At 29.8% G+C, this 18,564-nt stretch overlaps 3 protein-coding genes across 6 annotated transcripts; 1 reads left to right on the top strand and 2 right to left on the bottom strand.

Moving 5' to 3' along the window:
* Positions 1 to 1,052: 1,052 nt before the first annotated feature.
* LOC149887142 (turripeptide Pal9.2-like) lies at positions 1,053 to 13,917 on the bottom strand. Of its 3 annotated transcripts, none has more exons than XM_090090053.1 (4): positions 13,759 to 13,917; positions 3,288 to 3,449; positions 1,465 to 1,635; positions 1,053 to 1,370 (listed from the first exon to the last, which is right to left on the bottom strand). In XM_090090053.1, the coding sequence occupies exons 1-4, from the start codon at positions 13,760 to 13,762 to the stop codon at positions 1,222 to 1,224; spliced, it is 486 nt and encodes a 161-aa protein (XP_089946179.1). In that variant the 5' UTR covers positions 13,763 to 13,917; the 3' UTR covers positions 1,053 to 1,221. The 3 variants fall into 3 exon arrangements, with proteins under 3 accessions (XP_089946179.1, XP_089946178.1, XP_089946180.1); XM_090090052.1 differs by lacking the exon at positions 13,759 to 13,917 and adding an exon at positions 5,177 to 5,336; XM_090090054.1 differs by lacking the exons at positions 3,288 to 3,449; positions 13,759 to 13,917 and adding an exon at positions 5,177 to 5,305.
* Positions 13,903 to 17,382, top strand: LOC145189789 (zinc metalloproteinase nas-13-like). The gene is made up of 5 exons (XM_080066459.2): positions 13,903 to 14,456; positions 14,723 to 14,926; positions 15,123 to 15,276; positions 15,395 to 15,570; positions 15,681 to 17,382. Exons 1-5 carry the CDS (start codon positions 14,378 to 14,380, stop codon positions 15,911 to 15,913), a joined length of 846 nt encoding a protein of 281 aa, XP_079922585.2. The 5' UTR covers positions 13,903 to 14,377; the 3' UTR covers positions 15,914 to 17,382.
* Positions 15,952 to 18,413, bottom strand: LOC145189786 (uncharacterized). Of its 2 annotated transcripts, none has more exons than XM_090090038.1 (3): positions 18,273 to 18,413; positions 17,866 to 18,105; positions 15,952 to 17,356 (listed from the first exon to the last, which is right to left on the bottom strand). In XM_090090038.1, exons 2-3 carry the CDS (start codon positions 18,079 to 18,081, stop codon positions 16,154 to 16,156), a joined length of 1,419 nt encoding a protein of 472 aa, XP_089946164.1. In that variant the 5' UTR covers positions 18,082 to 18,105; positions 18,273 to 18,413; the 3' UTR covers positions 15,952 to 16,153. The 2 variants fall into 2 exon arrangements, with proteins under 2 accessions (XP_089946164.1, XP_089946165.1); XM_090090039.1 differs by having other exon boundaries at positions 18,237 to 18,308.
* Between the last annotated feature and the right edge of the window lie 151 nt (positions 18,414 to 18,564).

The following is an 18,564-nucleotide window of genomic DNA, read 5'->3' on the forward strand; positions in this document are numbered from 1 at the left end:
CAAATGAAGTGTGTGAAAGGTCACTTTGGAAAGTTGAAAAGGAACGTTATCAAAATTGAGGCCGAACTTTTTAGACACTATATTAAACTTTGATTCTCCTTTGTGTGTTATTGTATTAATATAATTTGATGTTTGACCTATCGGTCCGTGACGCAAATTTTGAAGACCTATAACTGAAAATGTAAAACTCTACAAGCAATATCTTTACCCTAAATTATCTTAGTCTTTACATGTTATTTGTAAGGTATTATCAGCCCCTTGTAGACATGTTAATCTTTATTTAAATTACAATTTAGTTTTTAAAAATCATTCCTTATGTAAAACGAGGCTTATCAATCTCATAATGTTAGGTGATACTCATACTTAAATTTCGAAAATCTTTAGCATTTAACACTATTGAGTTTCCGCAGAGGGTTTTTGAATCAGTTATGATTAAAATTATTTTTAAAATACTCTTTATATTTTTTCTCCATCGGGAGTAATAGGGAAAATTGATTGTCGGAAAAAAATATCGAAAATTCAAACCCCTAAAACATACATACATACATACATACATACATACATACATACATACATACATACATACATACATACATACATACATACATACATACATACATACATACATACATACATACATACATACATACATACATACATACCTACCTACATACATACATACATACATACATACATACATACATACATACATACATACATACATACATACATACATACATACATACATACATACATACATACATACATACATACATACATACATACATACATACATACATACATACATACATACATACATACATACATACATACATACATACATACATACATACATACATACATACATACATACATACATACATACATACATACATACATACATACATACATACATACATACATACATACATACATACATATAAACTTTGGATTTTATACATTAGATATATCTATTTTTCTAAGTTTGTATTTCTACAAATTTAGAGAAATCTGTTCTTGTTTAAAAAGCTTAGATGTTAAATTTCACAATATTTATTCGGTTCGATGAGAATCTTTCTTTATTTAAAAAAATTAAACTTAAAATCTCTATACAAAAATTTAAAATCTCTGCATTCAGCTAACTCTTGTTTAACAGCTATTTTTGTTCTAACTTCATGAGAAATTGATTTATAAATTTATTCCTTATATGAAACAATTGTTTCATAAAAGGGAACATTTTCCTTTGTACACAGCAATAATTGCTGTTCGAGTTTCACACGCAGTTTTGTTCATTTTACATTCGTTTTCATATGTGACATTATCGGAACCACAAACAAATGTTGAGTTCTGAGGACACGACCAATTGCATTCTATACAATAAAACAAAGTTAATGGGACACTTGAATTATAGTGGAATATGATGTAGAAAAAAATATATAAAAAGAAAAAATTTAAAAACCGAACCTTTACACAAAGCTTTATCAATATTCATGTTAAATTTGAACGTTGTGCTTACAACTTTGTTTTCTTCGCAGTTTTTCATGATCATGGAACACTCGCTAGCATAGGTATTGCCATCACTGCCGCAAACTGGTTTCATCATTCTTCCACACTGGATCAAACACCGAAGTTCTTCTAAAAGTAATCAAACCTCTTTGAGAACTCATTTAATCCATTTCAGGGTTAATTATTATTAGACTTATTTCTGCGTTTATTATTTCAACTTACTGATATATTTATAACATGGGCGTATAAAAGACGGACGTGCAACGATAGTTTTTTTTGCAAACCATGCTTGTTGCGTATTGTAATCTTTTTTTTTAAACAATAGATGTTAAATTATATTATAGTCTATCGGATTCGTCGAAAAGTTTTGGTCTCGTCTAACCAGTCACATCAACTTCCTTTTACTTATCAAAGATAACAGCAATAGAACCAAGTTTTAAGCTTAATTTTATATAGCTAGACATTCTTAATATTTTAAGAAATAACGCTGATGATAATTTAGAAATTGAGATCATTTACTTAACTACTTTAGTACATAGAGATAAACTAAATAATACAAAATATCAACTAGTTTTGTAGCTACCTAAAACACAATGGTTTCATGTCCAGGGAACTACTCCATCTACTATATTGCTGTAGACTTCCAGTTTATGAATATTATAGAATTTTCCATTTTTATGTTTAACTTTAATTTGAAAAAAACAAATGGGTTATTATGTGCTTTTTATGACAAAAGAAATAATATATGAAACATGAAAAAAGAAAACATGATATCTGGCCGCATTTTGCAAGATAATTATAAATTTGAATAAGTTTTTCAAAGGTTTTGTTTTATCAAATGAATTATAAAGAAGCCTTTCAGAAAATACACCTACTAAAAAAATAATGCATAGTGGAATATATATTATGGAGCTTATAGAGTAGTCGAGGCTAAAAATGGCGACATATCGGAAAAAATACTAAAAAAATGCCCAAAATTAAGGCTGAACTATAAATATTATAAAAAATTAAGGCTGAAGTAAGGCTGAATTATAAAAAATAAAGGTGAATGACGCACAAAGAAATTAAATGAGTCTCGACAAATAATTTGATTTAGCTTTTTTATGTTTCGCGATACTTTTTTTAGTCATTTTTAAATTATCCCTAGAGGTCTATTTTATCATTGACGGGCTTTGTTTACACGAAATAAGTTCCCAAATTTACAAATGCATATCTTTAAAAAATGATGAAAATCTGATCGTGCCGACAACTAATTTCCTTTACCTTTGTTTAATTTATTTAGTAATTTGTCAACACGTGAAGTAGTTACTTTATCCTGACTAGTCTTACAAATAAAATGATATAAGAGTTTAAACTAATACCATATGATCAGAGTTTATGTTTTAAAACTGTGGGCAGCCATTTTAATAGATTTTTTAATTGACGGGTGAAAATTAAGAGTTTGTCTGAAACTCTCATGGCTCGCTAATATCTGTGGCCTCTTTGATGTAAAACAATGAGTTGCACGCTCATCTCTTATACGTCCATGATACATATATATATATACACACACTATATATATAGAATACACTATATGAATATATATACATGCACACTTTTTCAAAAGGTGAATATCAAAGAGTTCTTTAAATACTCATGGTAAAAATCAAATTCTTATTGTTGTCGGCCAACTAATGTGTCTTATGTAATAATTATGGACTATCTATTAGAGTTCATATCAATTAAAAAAGTCTTTTTTAACATTCGGACTTTTGATAATAATCAAGTCAAATCTCACTCACTCTTTAGACATTCTCCATTTTTAATAGCTATAATTGCTTTCTTTAACATGCAAGAATTTTTCCTTAATTCACATTCGTTTGAGTAAGTGGTACCATCGCTACCGCACAAAGGCTGTGATTCATTTTTACATGATATTCTGCATCTTGATTCTACATGAGGAACTGTAACAAAATAAAAGTATCGAAAATAGGATCAGTAATAATAAAATAAATAGTGGAACTATCATTGACTTGATTTCATAGAGGAAAGAGAAGTACAGAAGTAGCATCTAGAGTGAATTTAAATTAAATTGGATAAAATGTTAAATTATTTGATGAATACTAATGATACTTTGGAACGTTACGTTGAAAGACAATTTTAGCATACCACAACCTACTTTGATTACACCACAGTGAAGACCTCCACGGCTGCTTGAAATCACGAAAATAATGGAAAAAAATGGAAAAATAATGGAAAATTTTTACCAAAAAGTGTTAAAGAACATTTTTTTCTCTGCCACAACTGTTTCTAAAAATTTTGAAATTATTCCATCAAAAAACTTTTAGAATTACAGTGACCTGAACTGAATACTAAAGAGATATATGTTTTTAGGAAAATATAAGTTCCATATTTATATAATTTATTTTCCTAATTTTTATGATTATAATAACATCTAAACACTTTTAATTTTATATAATTTACTTTATTTTATCCAGTAAACACATAACTAATCATTTCAAAAGGATATTCGGACTGTAAAAGTAAGATTTTTCCAATTATTAAAAAAAGCCAGGGTTAAGTAGCCAATTGCATAAATTATCAAATAGAAGTCAATTAAACTGATCGCTATTGTAATGAAGTTTGTGCTGAAAAAATTCTTTACAACAGAAAATGTTCAACAGAGTTTTAAATACCATTTATTGAACTAAAGTTTATATATTTAAAGAAGCTAAAGATGGAACTGAAAGCAAACTTCATATTTGATTAAATGATCTGAAGTTAAAACTATAAAACCATGCATGAGTACTGAGAAAATAAATTATCAATTGTCTTGTATTAGAAACTGGGGTAACCCAAGAATCCTGGCCCCGCATAGAAACCCCCCAAGCTTACTCTAATATTTACAACAAATTTACACTTCTGCTAAAAATACTATTTTATGTTGCGTTAAGCCAGGTATGAACTTCTGATTGTCTTGACTGAGATGCAAAACTGTAATTAGTGTAAATTAAGGCATTTGTAATTAGGGTAAAATAAACGCATCAACACTTAAATTTTACATTTTCGCTTGAGCTTTATGCGTGTTCATGATTAATTAAATCTGCAAAAAAAAAATTTTTTTATCATTATTTACAAACATTAACATCACTTCTCTTGTAAATAAAAATAAAAGCTAATAAAATATGTATATAAAAACCGGGTTTTCTTGAGAAACCAGGTTGACGATTAGTTAAACATAAAAAGACAAATTGCCTGAACAAAAATTTTTCTAATTTGAAAAATAAAACCAGATTTAGACTCTCCCGTAAATTCTGCAACTTTTAGCCTTAATATTACGTTCATTACGGCTAAATACATTTAGCTGTAACGTAAATAAGTAATACTCGTTAAATGAATGTAAATTTATTAGAGAGTTTACGATTTTATGGTTAAAAGTAGTTATAAAGAAAAATATTTATATGCAATCCTTAACAGAGCCAATCACTAAAAGAATACCCTAATCTTTTTGAGGAAAAGGATTTTAGGACAGTATCTAAAAGAGCTATAAAAGATTTCGTTCTGTTGTTAAAGATTACAACTGTTATGTCAGCGCTCTTTTAGTTTGGAAAAAAACTTATTTGCTTTAAATTTTTCCCTGAAAACAAATCTTGTAAGAAAATAACTTTCATCCAATAAAATATTAACTTACAGTATATAACCAAAAGGAAGAAGAAAAAAGTTAAATTCATTTTTTTCAAAAGCAGTTCTAATGGTAAATATTTTAAATTCGCATAGATTCAAAAATAATATAACAACAAACATCTGTATAAGCAAACACGACAACGAGACTTTCAACGTGGTTTTGGTGTTAAACGAAGTTAAAGCGCACTTGTTTGTCTTTTAAGTAAACGATGGTAAATTATAAATCATTTTCTGTCGATTAGAAAATGTTTTCGCTGACTTAACATATTTATTTTTAAAAGAACACAGTTTCTTAACATGTCTAGTGTCCATTGTAGAGTTTTTATGTAACTTTCTGGCATATATTAAAAAATTTTTTAAATAGTACTATTGTTAAATAAAAACCAATAAACGAGCCGAAATTCGCATTATATTATTTAAACTTTAACATTTAAAAAATGCATGTATGTATGTATGTATGTATGTATGTATGTATGTATGTATGTATGTATGTATGTATGTATGTATGTATGTATGTATGTATGTATGTATGTATGTATGTATGTATGTATGTATGTATGTATGTATGTATGTATGTATGTATGTATGTATGTATGTATGTATGTATGTATGTATGTATGTATGTATGTATGTATGTATGTATGTATGTATGTATGTATGTATGTATGTATGTATGTATGTATGTATGTATGTATGTATGTATGTATGTATGTATGTATGTATGTATGTATGTATGTATGTATGTATGTAGCTGGGCAGCAACCACTTTTTTTTTGAGTCCGATATCCGTTAGTCCGATACTTTGAGTTTCTAATCCGATGTCGATAATCCGATATTTTTTAATTTGCCGGTCTGATTATCGATTTTCCGATAGTCCGATAGCTTTAAAAATATGAAAGCTTTTTTATATTTTTTTACTCATTTTGAAAGAAATATACTTTTTGGTAAGTTATTCAAAGTTGAAAGAAGAGCTTTAGATTTATAATGAGTGCATTACCTTACATATAAAGTTTAACAAATACAGTGCAAGAAAAACTAGGGATAAGTTGAATTTACATTTTTAAGCTATGAAATCATTTGTTTGCTCTCCCCATCAGGGCCTCTTCACTTCTCATCAGGTGAATTTTTTCTTTGAGGAACACAAGTTTCTCAAAGTTATCAGCCGTCAAGGAAGATCTTTTTGGCCTCAAAATGTCAGATTCTCTACAAAAGAGTCTCTCCACGGCTGCAGAAGAGGACAAAGGGGTATTATATTTTATAAACATATCCAACCAAACACTTATTTAGAGCAGCGGGAACTGGTCAAATAAGACATTGGTCCTGGTTTTGCCCCTGACCCTGCTCTATTTGTTAAAGGTTTTCTCAATGTCGTCTTCCAGGCGACCCTGTGTGGCCACCAAATCGTCATTTCTCATTTAGTTGAAGTGGCCATCCGTTGGAGACCATCCTAGGGTTGTCAGGGTTCTCTAGCAGGTTGTTGATGAGATGCTGCCCCTCTACAATCCTATTGCCATTCCTCAAGAGTGTCACCTTATCTTTCATAAGTTTGATGCTGGGCAGTAAAATTCCCACGTAGGTCTTTTCCTCAGACTGTAGACTGTCTAGGCATTCCGAAGCTGGATTCATAATCTTGCAGTACTGAGACAGCAGAGCTTTGTCAATTTCATAAAAATGTAGCAGGCTTTGCTTACGCATGACGATGTTAAGCTTCTCCTTCTGATCTAGATCCTCTAGCACCTGCCAATTACCTCCTTGTTCTGGTTTGCCACTACTGTCTTCCTATTCTGACAATTCATAATCCCTGTACCTTGCCACCAGTCTTCGTGAACGGAGCCTTCGCACCAAAGTTCCTACCTGGCACTTCAAAATAAGTTTGTATTATGAAGCATTATTAGCTACAACAATTGAAAAGTAAGGATTTAAATACTGAGTACTGGGACCTGTTATTGTTAGATAGGTATGTAGGTACCTAGACGGTATAGTTCCAAGGGGTGTAAAATCCGATTTTGTGGTCTGGATAATTTATCTCGTATGCTGTATAGAGTTCCTTCAGGTTACACAAATCAATTTTTTAGACACGTGTGTATTTCTTCCAACACTAACGCAGTCTTCCTGACCAGGCATTTGTCTTGAATACACATCATCACAGTAAAAACGTTCTATAAGTTCTAAAATATCCTCGCTGATTCAATGTCGTTTAACCACATTAGGGTATGCTATGATGCCTCTTTGCTCATGTAACAACTTTGGCTTCTGATTTTCGCGCTTGGGAACTGAAAACTCTTTTGCTTTTCTGACAGACCAAGATTTTGGGGTTAATGTTAAAATTTAATGTTACAACCACTAAGTTTTTCTTTCATGCTGTCAATAAGGTAGTCTAGATTGTCAGCTGTGGTTTGAATCTCCTTTGGAACTTCAACCTTATCTGGTGCAGCAAGATCAGATTCAGTGACATTCAGAACATTTGCAATATTCCTAATAACTGTTCCTTCAACTTGTTTTGACTTTTCTTCCCAAGTAAAGGTTTGTGAAAAGATTTGACTGAATGAACTTTTAAAGGAGACACTTCAAGTTTACAAAAAGTACAGTTGAGCAATGATCTTGTTGACTCTTGTGTAATTTCTTTCTCTATATCAACTTCATCTTCATCTCGCTTACTTCTAATTCTTCACTTGATGTTAATTTATATCTGCATTGTGGGCAAAACTTTTCACCTCCCACCCAGCATAAGACGTCTTTAAGATTTGAGGAAAAAAAAGAACTGCAATAAACACTTTTACATGAGCTTTTACATGAGAACTAAATAGATTGCAGCATTGTATAATTTAGTTGCATAGCGCTTCAAATGAACATGCTTATGATGGAGATAAATTGTTAATTTGAAATTGATTATTGATATCCCAGTCCTCCACATTAATATTTTTTTATCATCATCAGGAAGGTCTTCAAAGTATTCAATTCCAAGCAAAGGTTGTATATGTTGTAAGATGATATTCACTTCCCAGTTGAATTTCAATTGAGCACCTGTTGACTGTTTGCCATGGTTAAGAAAATGAATATATAAATAAGACTCAGTAATTATTTAATTTAAAACTGTAGTTTTCTGGCAACACATCGATGAGATGATAGTAATATTTTCTTCAAAAAAAAACCAATTTTTACAAATTTTCTCCTTCTTTTATACCAGACAATATCCCTCAAAAAAGTCATAAAAATCAACACATATTTACAACTATTTTTCCGTAACGTTCTTGCATTTTTTGCAACGAAACTGTAAAAGCTAAAATAATATTTAGGCTTAAAATGTCACAGCTGATTTCACATGACTATATTTAGACAACTTAAGATCTTGATAAAAACAAAGTCTGTTTTTAAACTTGTAATATTCTGCAACTTTGAGTTGGAATATTTTCTCTTTATCTTTGGATTCACTACCCTCAAAAATGATCAAATACCAATTTTCAACCAATATCTTCCGCTACAAATTATATTATTCGGAAAAGGTACCACTAAAATATCCATAATGGAGAACGCTGGCCCAAAAAATATCATTTTCAGTCTAAAGTTCAAAATAGCGTGTCTTTATAATTATTCAAAAATACCAAAGCTGCCTTTTATGTTAAGATGGTATAACATCTTCTCTTCTATCTGAAAAAATTTAAGCCCATGAGAGTTGGTTAAATCCAGGAATAAATGAAAGTGTAACCCATGTTAAAAAAGCTCAAAAAATATCATTTGTGTTATTTTCTCTACATATTTGAATTCAGCTCGAGATGATTTACTAGCAGATAAAGAAATAGTAGAAGTACTAACAAAATTTTAAAGTGAATTGATACAAAACTTATCGGAATCTTAACAGAAGCCGGAATATTCTTTAATTCCGCTAGAGTTGACAGTACTGATGTAATTTATTTGTTAAAAGAAAAGGGCAGTCGGTTATTTTGTAACTTACATAATCAAATTTTATTGAAAGAAGAAGTAAAATGGCTTTACGTCCCAATAAATAAAAGAAAACTCCAGTGATCAGGAAACAAGGGAATGAGTACGGAGAAGCTGTCAACTTTGTGGTTGAATTTTCCGATATAGCTAAAAACAAGAAAAACTAGCCAAACTAACCGGTAATAGCCTAAGCACTATATGTATCAAACGGTATATTGGTAAAAAAGAGAACCTTTGTATGGTATGCTATCAAGTTGCTTCAAGAAGCTGTTGTGCTAAAATTTAATATAAAACTCAAGTAAGATAAAAGCTATTCCTAGAGATTTGAGAATTGCCGTAAAAAGGGTTCTTTGTGTTTGCATTTTGAGCAAGTGGTAGAGAGTGAAACCACCAAAAAGATCGATGTTACCACATTTGAGAATTAGCGATACCGAGCTATAATAGGTTACAGATATTTATTTTAGTGGTCTGTTAAAATTTAAAACACAAGAAAGTTTAGTTGAAAACTTTACATCGCACTGTTTACATGCAAGTACCAGAGTTGTATACTTTAAACTTTCGCATCAATCGGCGCACTATGCATCGCTAAGCGGAAATAGGATTTTGTACATATTTTTTAGTGATTTTTCATATTTAAACTTTTTAAGTTTTTTCTTTTTGCATTCAATTTTTAATTCTCTATAAAAAAAAAATCATTTTTAGTTTTTTTAAACTTTTGACATCTTAAGGGTTTTTTTAAGGTTTTAAAAAACTCGCTTTTTTGTTAAAATCCTTTCAAAATATATGATAAGTGTTGAATTTCTATATTATTTTTATGCGAAATTAAAATAATAATGTATTTAATTGAATGTAAAACAAGAAATAGAAAAAAAAGGTTTTTGAATAGCATTTTTTTTGCTAATTTTTTGATTTCTTAAACATTGATTAATTTAAGCATGTGGTCACAGAGGTCGCCTCGTTTTTTTTAAATAAAATATAGCTACTGCAAATCGACTTTACTGCCATGCAAAAAAATTGAGGCGACCTCTGTGACCTCATGCTTTAAAATCATTTTTACTACTGTGAGTTTTATTAAAAACCGACTAAATTCTGTGAAGTAAATGAAAATTCCGAAGTTCAATAACATACGGTAAGTTTTTATTTGATTCAGTTTTACCTTGCGATGGTTTTTATAAATTATCAAAATGGCTTGATTCACTCATCGTCAACTTTTAACACATAAATTTCCAGAGCAGGTGAAATATTCAGAAACTGAAGTAAAATATAGTCTCTTCAATATGATCAAACATTCAGTTTCTAGAGAGTTTGAGTATCTTTTGGAGTATGAAGATAATTCTATTAAAGTTTTAGCACAGGAGGAACGTGATAACATGTTATTTGCAAAGTGGGTGGTGATGGTCAGAGTGACCAATCTGAGTTTCAGAATGCAGTAACTATGAAGAAAGGTGTGGATGATTACACTGTGTATAGTAAAGTGTTTGTACTGTTGGAGATTAGAAGTGGAAAAAAGATACTATGGAAAAATTGTAATCCAAATAGTCCAGATGCAACCCGTCATCTTATGTTTTGTTTTTCCAAAGAGACTGCTAGTTTTATTCAAGAGAAGTTTGAACATTTACAAAATGAAATTTTGTCTTTAGAGAATATTAAAAGTAAACTTATACTTCATGACAATACTTTTGTTATAAATTCAAGTTTGTCAACTATTTATACCACAATGAATGATGGTAAAACACTTAATGCTGTGGTATCAAAAATGCTTTAAAAAATATTGCATCTCAGTGCTGTCATGTATGTCAAGCAAGTCCTAAGGAGTTTAATTTGGAAACCATTTGGAATAAAGATAAAAATGCAGACAAAAATATATTGAAACTTGGAATATATTGAAATCTTCAATTGTGGATATTCAGCATGGAGTTAGTTTTTTTTTAATACTGCTTGCAAACTTCCAGCAGTGAAACAAGGAAGAAAAATAGCAGCAAAAAATGGCCAAGAATTTATTGAAAACAAAAAAAAAACTCCAGCACTTATTCAAAATACAATTAAAAATAAGGGTATCTTTTGTCAGGAAGGGAAGTTGTACATCCAACACTGGCAATGTTGCACGAAAATTCTTTAATAATCCATCTGTGACTGGAAGAATACCACTATGATGAAACTATTTAGGGACCTGCTCATTGATATGAATAGTACAACAGCAAGACCGGATGTGAAAATTTTCAAGCAGAAATCTGAATGTCTGTTTGGTCTCATTTCTAATGATCAGTTTTTAAAAACCATTCCAATGTCACAGTCTTTGCATAGAATGGTAGTTCATGGTGTTTCTTTTATTAAATATTTTAAGTATCCAATAGGTTCTTTGTCTGAGAGTGCCATTGAAGCCAGGAACAAAGCCAACAAAACTGCATGAGTACGTCATGCACGTTTAACTTCTTTTGCTGAAAATACTAGGGATACAGCTAATTATTTATTTATGACATCTGATATGTACCTATACTGTAAGAAAAACAAAATGCAAGAGGTATTAAGGCTATACTGCAAGAAGATTAAGCTGATAACTGTTCTTAAGGTAAATATTGGAGAAAGCTATGTATATCTTAAATTTAAATATTTAATGTTATCGTTTAATTTTATTAATGATACATTTTAGGTGCTGGTGGTAGCCAATCTGATATTTTTGAGATCTTTTCACATAATCAACACAGCATGTTTTTTTATGCTTGAAAAAAAAACAAAAAACTAATTGTTAGAAAAGTTGAAGCATAAGAATCCCAAACTTTTATGTTTGAGGAAAAGTTGCATCAATTGGCCTCAAATTGACTCAATTTTGCCATGTTTTTGTTTTCCTCAAAGATGTGTCTAAAGTCCTATTTCTACTTAGTGATGCATAGTGCAATTCTTGAAGGCTTGTTGTAGATATTAAATTTGCTCCACATAAAGATTGCTGAGACATGTTTAGAATGAAAATTTTAATTATATTTCAATTATATACATTTATTACAGTGAATACAGTTTTTTCTTGAATGTAAAATTGTCAAAATTAGAATTTGATAGATAAATTCTATAATAAATAGTTTATATCTTAAACTATACTATTTTTTACAATAACAAAACTTTTTAAAATTTTAGTGTTTGTTGTTAAATAATTTTAGGAAGTCAAAGAGTAATGGTTCATGTTAAGAAAAGAAATCAAGGAAGCATCATTAAACCATGCAGCTGTAATTGATAAGCAACTTTTAAAAAAAGGCTATTCTCATAGCCACATATTGTTAAAAACCTATTTTAGCATCAGAACCTTGATTCTGCATTTGAGGGGAATGGAACTTCTGGAGTATTTATTTCACTTTTATTTATAATAAAATATTTCTGCTATTTCCTTTTTTATTTAACATGAAAATATAAGTTGGAGACTAAAAATGCCTGTAACCCCTAAAAAAGATAAATTGATATATCAGATTTAGAGTTTAAAATATCAAAAACTATCGGTTTTATATCTTTTTAATCAAAAATCGAATTAGTCCGGATAAACCAACTAAAAAACCGGAATGAAACCGGTTTTAAAAAAGACCGGACTTTTTTTTATAAATATATGTATAAACAAACAATATCTCATAATTGATGCTTTGTTAAAAAAATTACTTCAAAATGTTAAATAGTTCTCTAGTTATAAGGCTATTTCCTTTTTTTCTATCAGCGCGACGCATAGTGCGGCGTAGGAATTATGGAGGATTTTAAACAAATTTGCTGCAAGGAATCAACCACCTTAAATGATGATCAATCACAGTACTAAAATATTTGTGATAACAAGAGAATGATTTCTATTTTATTATCTTGCTACAAAAACCATGAAATCGAAGTTTGATTTATTAAAAACGCCTTGGTAGGGAGGATTGTTTGATTAACTAGAATAATCTAGAAACGTTTGTCATAAACAATTGGTAAGACCATGCTTAGAAGCAAAATGGATTAACAAAAACATCATTTTTATGCTTAGAAGCAAAGCAATTGACAAAGTTATGTTGAGAGGATGCAATGAGTTGGAGGAAGTGGATATGGAATGCTTCCTGAATAATTGACCGTTCTGTTAAGAAGGTGACCAATTTGACAAACAGATATTCACACCAAACTTATTATCAGAGGAAAACCTACAGCTTGAAAATGATATTGACCAATCAACAAAAGTGGGCTGAACAATACGGAGAAGCAAGTATGTAAAAAGTTGTAATGATCATATGGAACAAATGGATGCATGAGTATGTTCATGCAATAGAAAAACGACTACAGGAAAGGAAAAAACGAAATACGATCAAACTGCCATGAGGCTGTGGTGCTTATTAAAGACGTGTATTATGTATTATCTAAAATTGTGTATTAAAGAAAGATAAGTTAAAGCAAAAAACGGAGTTACATGCGTTTATAAAATTCGACTGGAAAACTTTTCTTGATTGAACGACTAATCAAACTTGTTTATGATCTGGAAATTGAATGATAACAGAAGAAGAAAGAGAAATTGCAGCAAACTGTAAAAAAGTAGAATTTCACAAAAATTTATATAGTAACACCTATAAAAAAGGTTTTTAAGAGATATAGGTAAAACAAACAATATAATGTATTCAAATTGGTAAAATAAATAGTAATGTATTTACATACACATATATAAATATACGCAAATGCAAATCAATAATCAATAAGACTTGCGTAAATCTGAAAACTGTGGGCAAAGCAGAGTCTTCCTTCTCAAAATCAAATCTGATTAAGAATGCACATAGATCCATAAAAAATTAGAATCAACTGAAAGCTCTTCTTAAGAATATCAATAAGATATGTTTAACACAAAAGCTTAGCTTGAGGTGTGTAATTGAGAAATATTTTAGGTATTTTATTTCTGTTTATATTGTTCAGAGCATGAAGTTTTAAGCTGTATATATTATGTCAATTGATTTTTTTTTCATTACCTCTGGTGCACTATAAAATTAATGTTGTTTTTAAAAACTAATTTATTTTTCTTAAAAATAAAAAAAAATAATTCCATGTTATTTTTTTGATTTTTTGTTACTTAAAAAAACTTAAATAACTGACTAAAAAACGCCTTGATTAAACTTTAGCACATAGCTGTATTTAGTTTAAAAACATCTCTAAAGATAAATCAATATTATCGATGAGAAGTAGCTTGCAGCAATATTATTTCAAGAGTGGGTTTTCAAGTTCTAGCTTAAAGTATTTTATGATTAACAATTCGGTAGGCTTAAAAGTAAGTTGATTAAAAAATATGTTTTTAATTGCATGCTTCATATGTATCAGTAGCGTGGCAAGTCTTCCAATAAAAGTCACAAAAGATGCTTTTTCAAGTAAGTTTGCACTTCTATTTGTAGCAATCTTGCTTATTTCTATGAGAAATTTATTTAAATGCAATGATAAAATAAGGGTAGCAACTATAGGAAAGGGTGTCAGGTCATAATCATTTTTTGACCTTTTGAAAAAAATCTCCTACTCTTGAATTTAAGGTAATTAAGTAGGGTTTTATCTACAATAAACTCCAACTTTGCTACTTTTTTTAATAAAAAGTTCTGTTTTTGGTACGTTACGTCCACTTGTGCTTTTTCTCAAAAATTAGGTGAAAGAGGAAGCTATATATTCCAAGATGATATGCTTTTTTCTGAACAGCAGTTGGAAGCTGCTTTACAAGGAGGAGATTTAGACATGCCGAAAGACGCTGAACACAAAGAAGGAGTTCCTCAAAGTAGTAAATCTGCTGTTGGTGCATTTGTTCTTAAATGGGACAATGCTGTTGTCCCATATGTGATTGATGATAAAGCAAGTAAGGTGTTAATTATTGTTTCTTATTTTAAATCCATGTCTTTTAAACTGCTTTGTCTTTTAAATGTTGAATTTTGACATTTTATTTAAGGATGTTTTTATTTTTTTAAAAAGCTAAAAAATTGTTAGCTTAAGTATATTATTAACTTTACTTAAAACTTATGTTTAAAACTTAAGTTAACAAAATTCTGCTTTAGAATGTAAAGGTATACTGTGCATCACTAAACTTGGTAGACCAGAAAAAGCTATTAGAAGTGCCATAAAAGAAATTCAGGATAAAACCTGCATCCGGTTTAAAGAGAGAACCAATGAAAATGATTACATTAAGTTCACAAATGTTGGGTGGAGCAAGTAAGTAATTTTAAAATCTGTAGCAAAACTTTAAATGCATAATTTTTGAGATTTAAGATTAAGAAAATAATTTAGATGGGTTTGGAATTAAGAAGGTATATAAGTCATTTAATACTAGATGTTTATCATATGTTGGCCGTGTTGGTGGCATGCAAGAGGTTTCTCTTACCAATGGTTGTAGCTCGCATGGAATTGCTCTTCATGAAATTTTACATGCGCTAGGAATACACCATGAACAAAGCAGGCCAGATAGAGACAACTATATCCAAATCAAAACAGAAAATATTGAAAAAGGTACAAGTCAGTTATTATTTTGTTTGTTTCTTTTTAACAAAATTGAAAGTTTTATTATCAAAATTGTACAACAATTTATTAATCTTATGAATTCTCTATTTCTATTAAAGGAAAGGAAGGTAATTTCCAGAAGTATTCATTTACAATGATTAAAACCTATGATACACCATATGACTACGACAGTATCATGCATTATGATGAACATGCTTTTAGTAAAAACATTTGGAGTAAAACCATTGAGACTCGAAATGGAGCAAATATTGGTCAGAGAAATAGCTTGAGCAAGTATGATACACAAACTCTCAATAAAGTTTACAACTGTGTGGATTACCTCAAAAACTAATTTTTGATTTAAATAATGATAAATTACAACCCCTACAGTTTTCAAATGCTATTGAAATCTTCTACTTTTTAAAATAAACAAGTATGAATATGAAACATTTTTACATGTAAGAGATCTCAAATAGCTAAAAATACTTATAAGCTTTCCTAGATCAATTTTTCATAGAAAACCTTTCCCCGTCTGTTTAAGATGAGGAATGGAATTGATTTGACTTATGTGGTTACATTTTATCTAAACAGTTCATATAAATATTTGTTTTACTTCGTTTGAGACCTTCGTTTGAGACGAAACCTCTTCCTGAGAATTATTTTGCCCTGCTCTTGGTTCAGAAAAAAAACTTTTAAAATTTTTATTTTTGGATAAGCGAGGAGACGTATTATGACTTTCTTCACCTTTGGACAACCGAGGAAATACATTGTGATTTTCTTCATAAAGATAGTATTTTTCTTGGGGACCATTGTACACTGTTAATGAGTTAATACTAACACGCTTTTGTATTTCTGTTTCAACGGAGTTGTACTCAAAAGGTTTTGTTTGCTTGTAAACATTCTTTTCAAATTGTTTAATGTTATGGTCTTTTATATAAATTTCTGGTTTCTGAGGAGTTACACTAGTTTCTTGTGTTTTAAATGCAATATCGGTTTCAAAAGGCATTACAGCTTCTTGTGAAAAGTTAATAACTGGTGGTTCTGTGAAGACCCTTCCCAGCTTCGTTGTAAGATGATCATAAAGTGATTTCCTGTTAACCGACTTCACATTTGTTAGTTTGTCGTTTTTTAATGGACCCTCTTCATTGCAATTGTTGTTTGAATGAATAATGTTAATGCTATCGTCAAAAACTTGTAATTTTATTTCGTTATCAGCATTAAAACTATTTGTTTTTTCTAAGTTGAGTTCAGGTACATTTTTGTCATTATCTGTCAAGACCTTAGAGATATCTCTCTTCTTGTATTCAACAACTTTTTTAATGTGAGGATAGTCTCGAGGCGTCCGAATGTTAGACATGTTTTCTTCTAGAAAATTGTGAGGTGAAAAACTATGAAAATCATCATCTAAATTTAAATGAGCTTCTCCGTTGGTATTTTCTTTAAAAAAGTTCAAGCCAGTTTTAATATCTGGACGTTGGATAGTTGGAACATCACTAAGTCGTCTCACGCTTTTATTCTCTTTTCGTCCGATCACTTCCTTACATTGAGTCACTTTCCAATAACTGTTATCTCTTCGAATGTTTATAAAGAAATATCGAGTTTCTTTTAAGTAAAAGCAGGAAACAACCAAAATTTTTAAAAGCACAAAAAGAACAATTACAATAATATAACACTTCAGTTGCCAGCATTGTGCTATTAACCACCACGTTGTGTAGCATGCAAACACAATCGCAATTATAAGCAATAATATAAGGTGTGCATAAATTGATTTAGCTGTGTATTGAGGTAAACGCCACTGAAAGTAAATTAATTCAATTAAAACGGTGTCATTACTTTATTATATTTTACTCTAATTATTGCAATTATTTAAAAACCTATATATATATATATATATATATATATATATATATATATATATATATATATATATATATATATAAATCTCGAGGTTTGATATTCCTATGTTAATATTTCTTAAAGCAATTAAATTATTCGATATTATCTTTATTTCTTATATGTAATATATTTTTTTATATATTGTTTTTTTTTAAATATAGTAAAAATTATTTTTTAAAAAAATCTGCGAAATCAGCTATACTTTAAATAAGAGATAAGTTCTGGTAAAAAAAAATAATGCAAAAGGAAGGGCGTTATAGATTTGTTTGAGCTTATTGGTATATATTTACTATGGCAATATATTCTGACAGAGAATATATGAAACCGAACTAATAAATCATCCAAGGTATTCATCAATATTAAACAGCTACCAAGAGACCTATTCAATTGCTTCATAAACTTACTTACCTCTTTAAAACTTTTATAACCGTTCCGCACAATGATAGATTTGGATAAACATACTTCACAGACGCTGTATTTATAGATTTTTAACCAATTTCTAAAACAACTTCCGTGGGCAAACTTTGGTGTTGCCTCACACGTGCAAACAGTATAGATAGGCTCGTTTAGCTCACTATATGTTTTAGAACAAAACTTGCACTGAGGAGTAATCACCAACTCCATCTGTTTGAAGATTTAAATTTTTATCTAAATTACAATAATTCTGCCGTGACAAAATTAGCATTCTTTAACTCTTGAACTGCTTAAGGCTGGGGAATACTCGTAGGAAAACTCGTAGGAAAATTTTAGTGGCGAGAGGAATCTAATTGTTTACTTACGGTTAGGTGGCGATTCCAATCTAATTCTTGCCTTACCTTTTAACTAAATTTTTTTTGCGCATCTAATATTTTGATAACTTGAGCTTAAAGCTTGCTAAATAATGTTTTCTGTACAACACAGGAACTATTAAAAGAATTTATAGATTTATAATACCCGTGCTGCTGTTTTTCTATGAGACATCTCCATAATACAAATTAAAGCTTAAAATGAACGGCTTAAGCTTAGAAACAACACAAATGGCTTGTGTTTGAAGGGGATTGTTTCATTCAAATAGCTTTATTTTGATGAAATAAAGGAAACGTACTTTGTTAATTTAAAAAGAAAATT

This window comes from Hydra viridissima, unplaced genomic scaffold (assembly GCF_058129835.1).
Source record: "Hydra viridissima isolate aposymbiotic clone 2 unplaced genomic scaffold, HvirCarnegie_v1 scaffold_6, whole genome shotgun sequence".
Taxonomy (NCBI): Eukaryota; Metazoa; Cnidaria; class Hydrozoa; order Anthoathecata; family Hydridae; genus Hydra; species Hydra viridissima.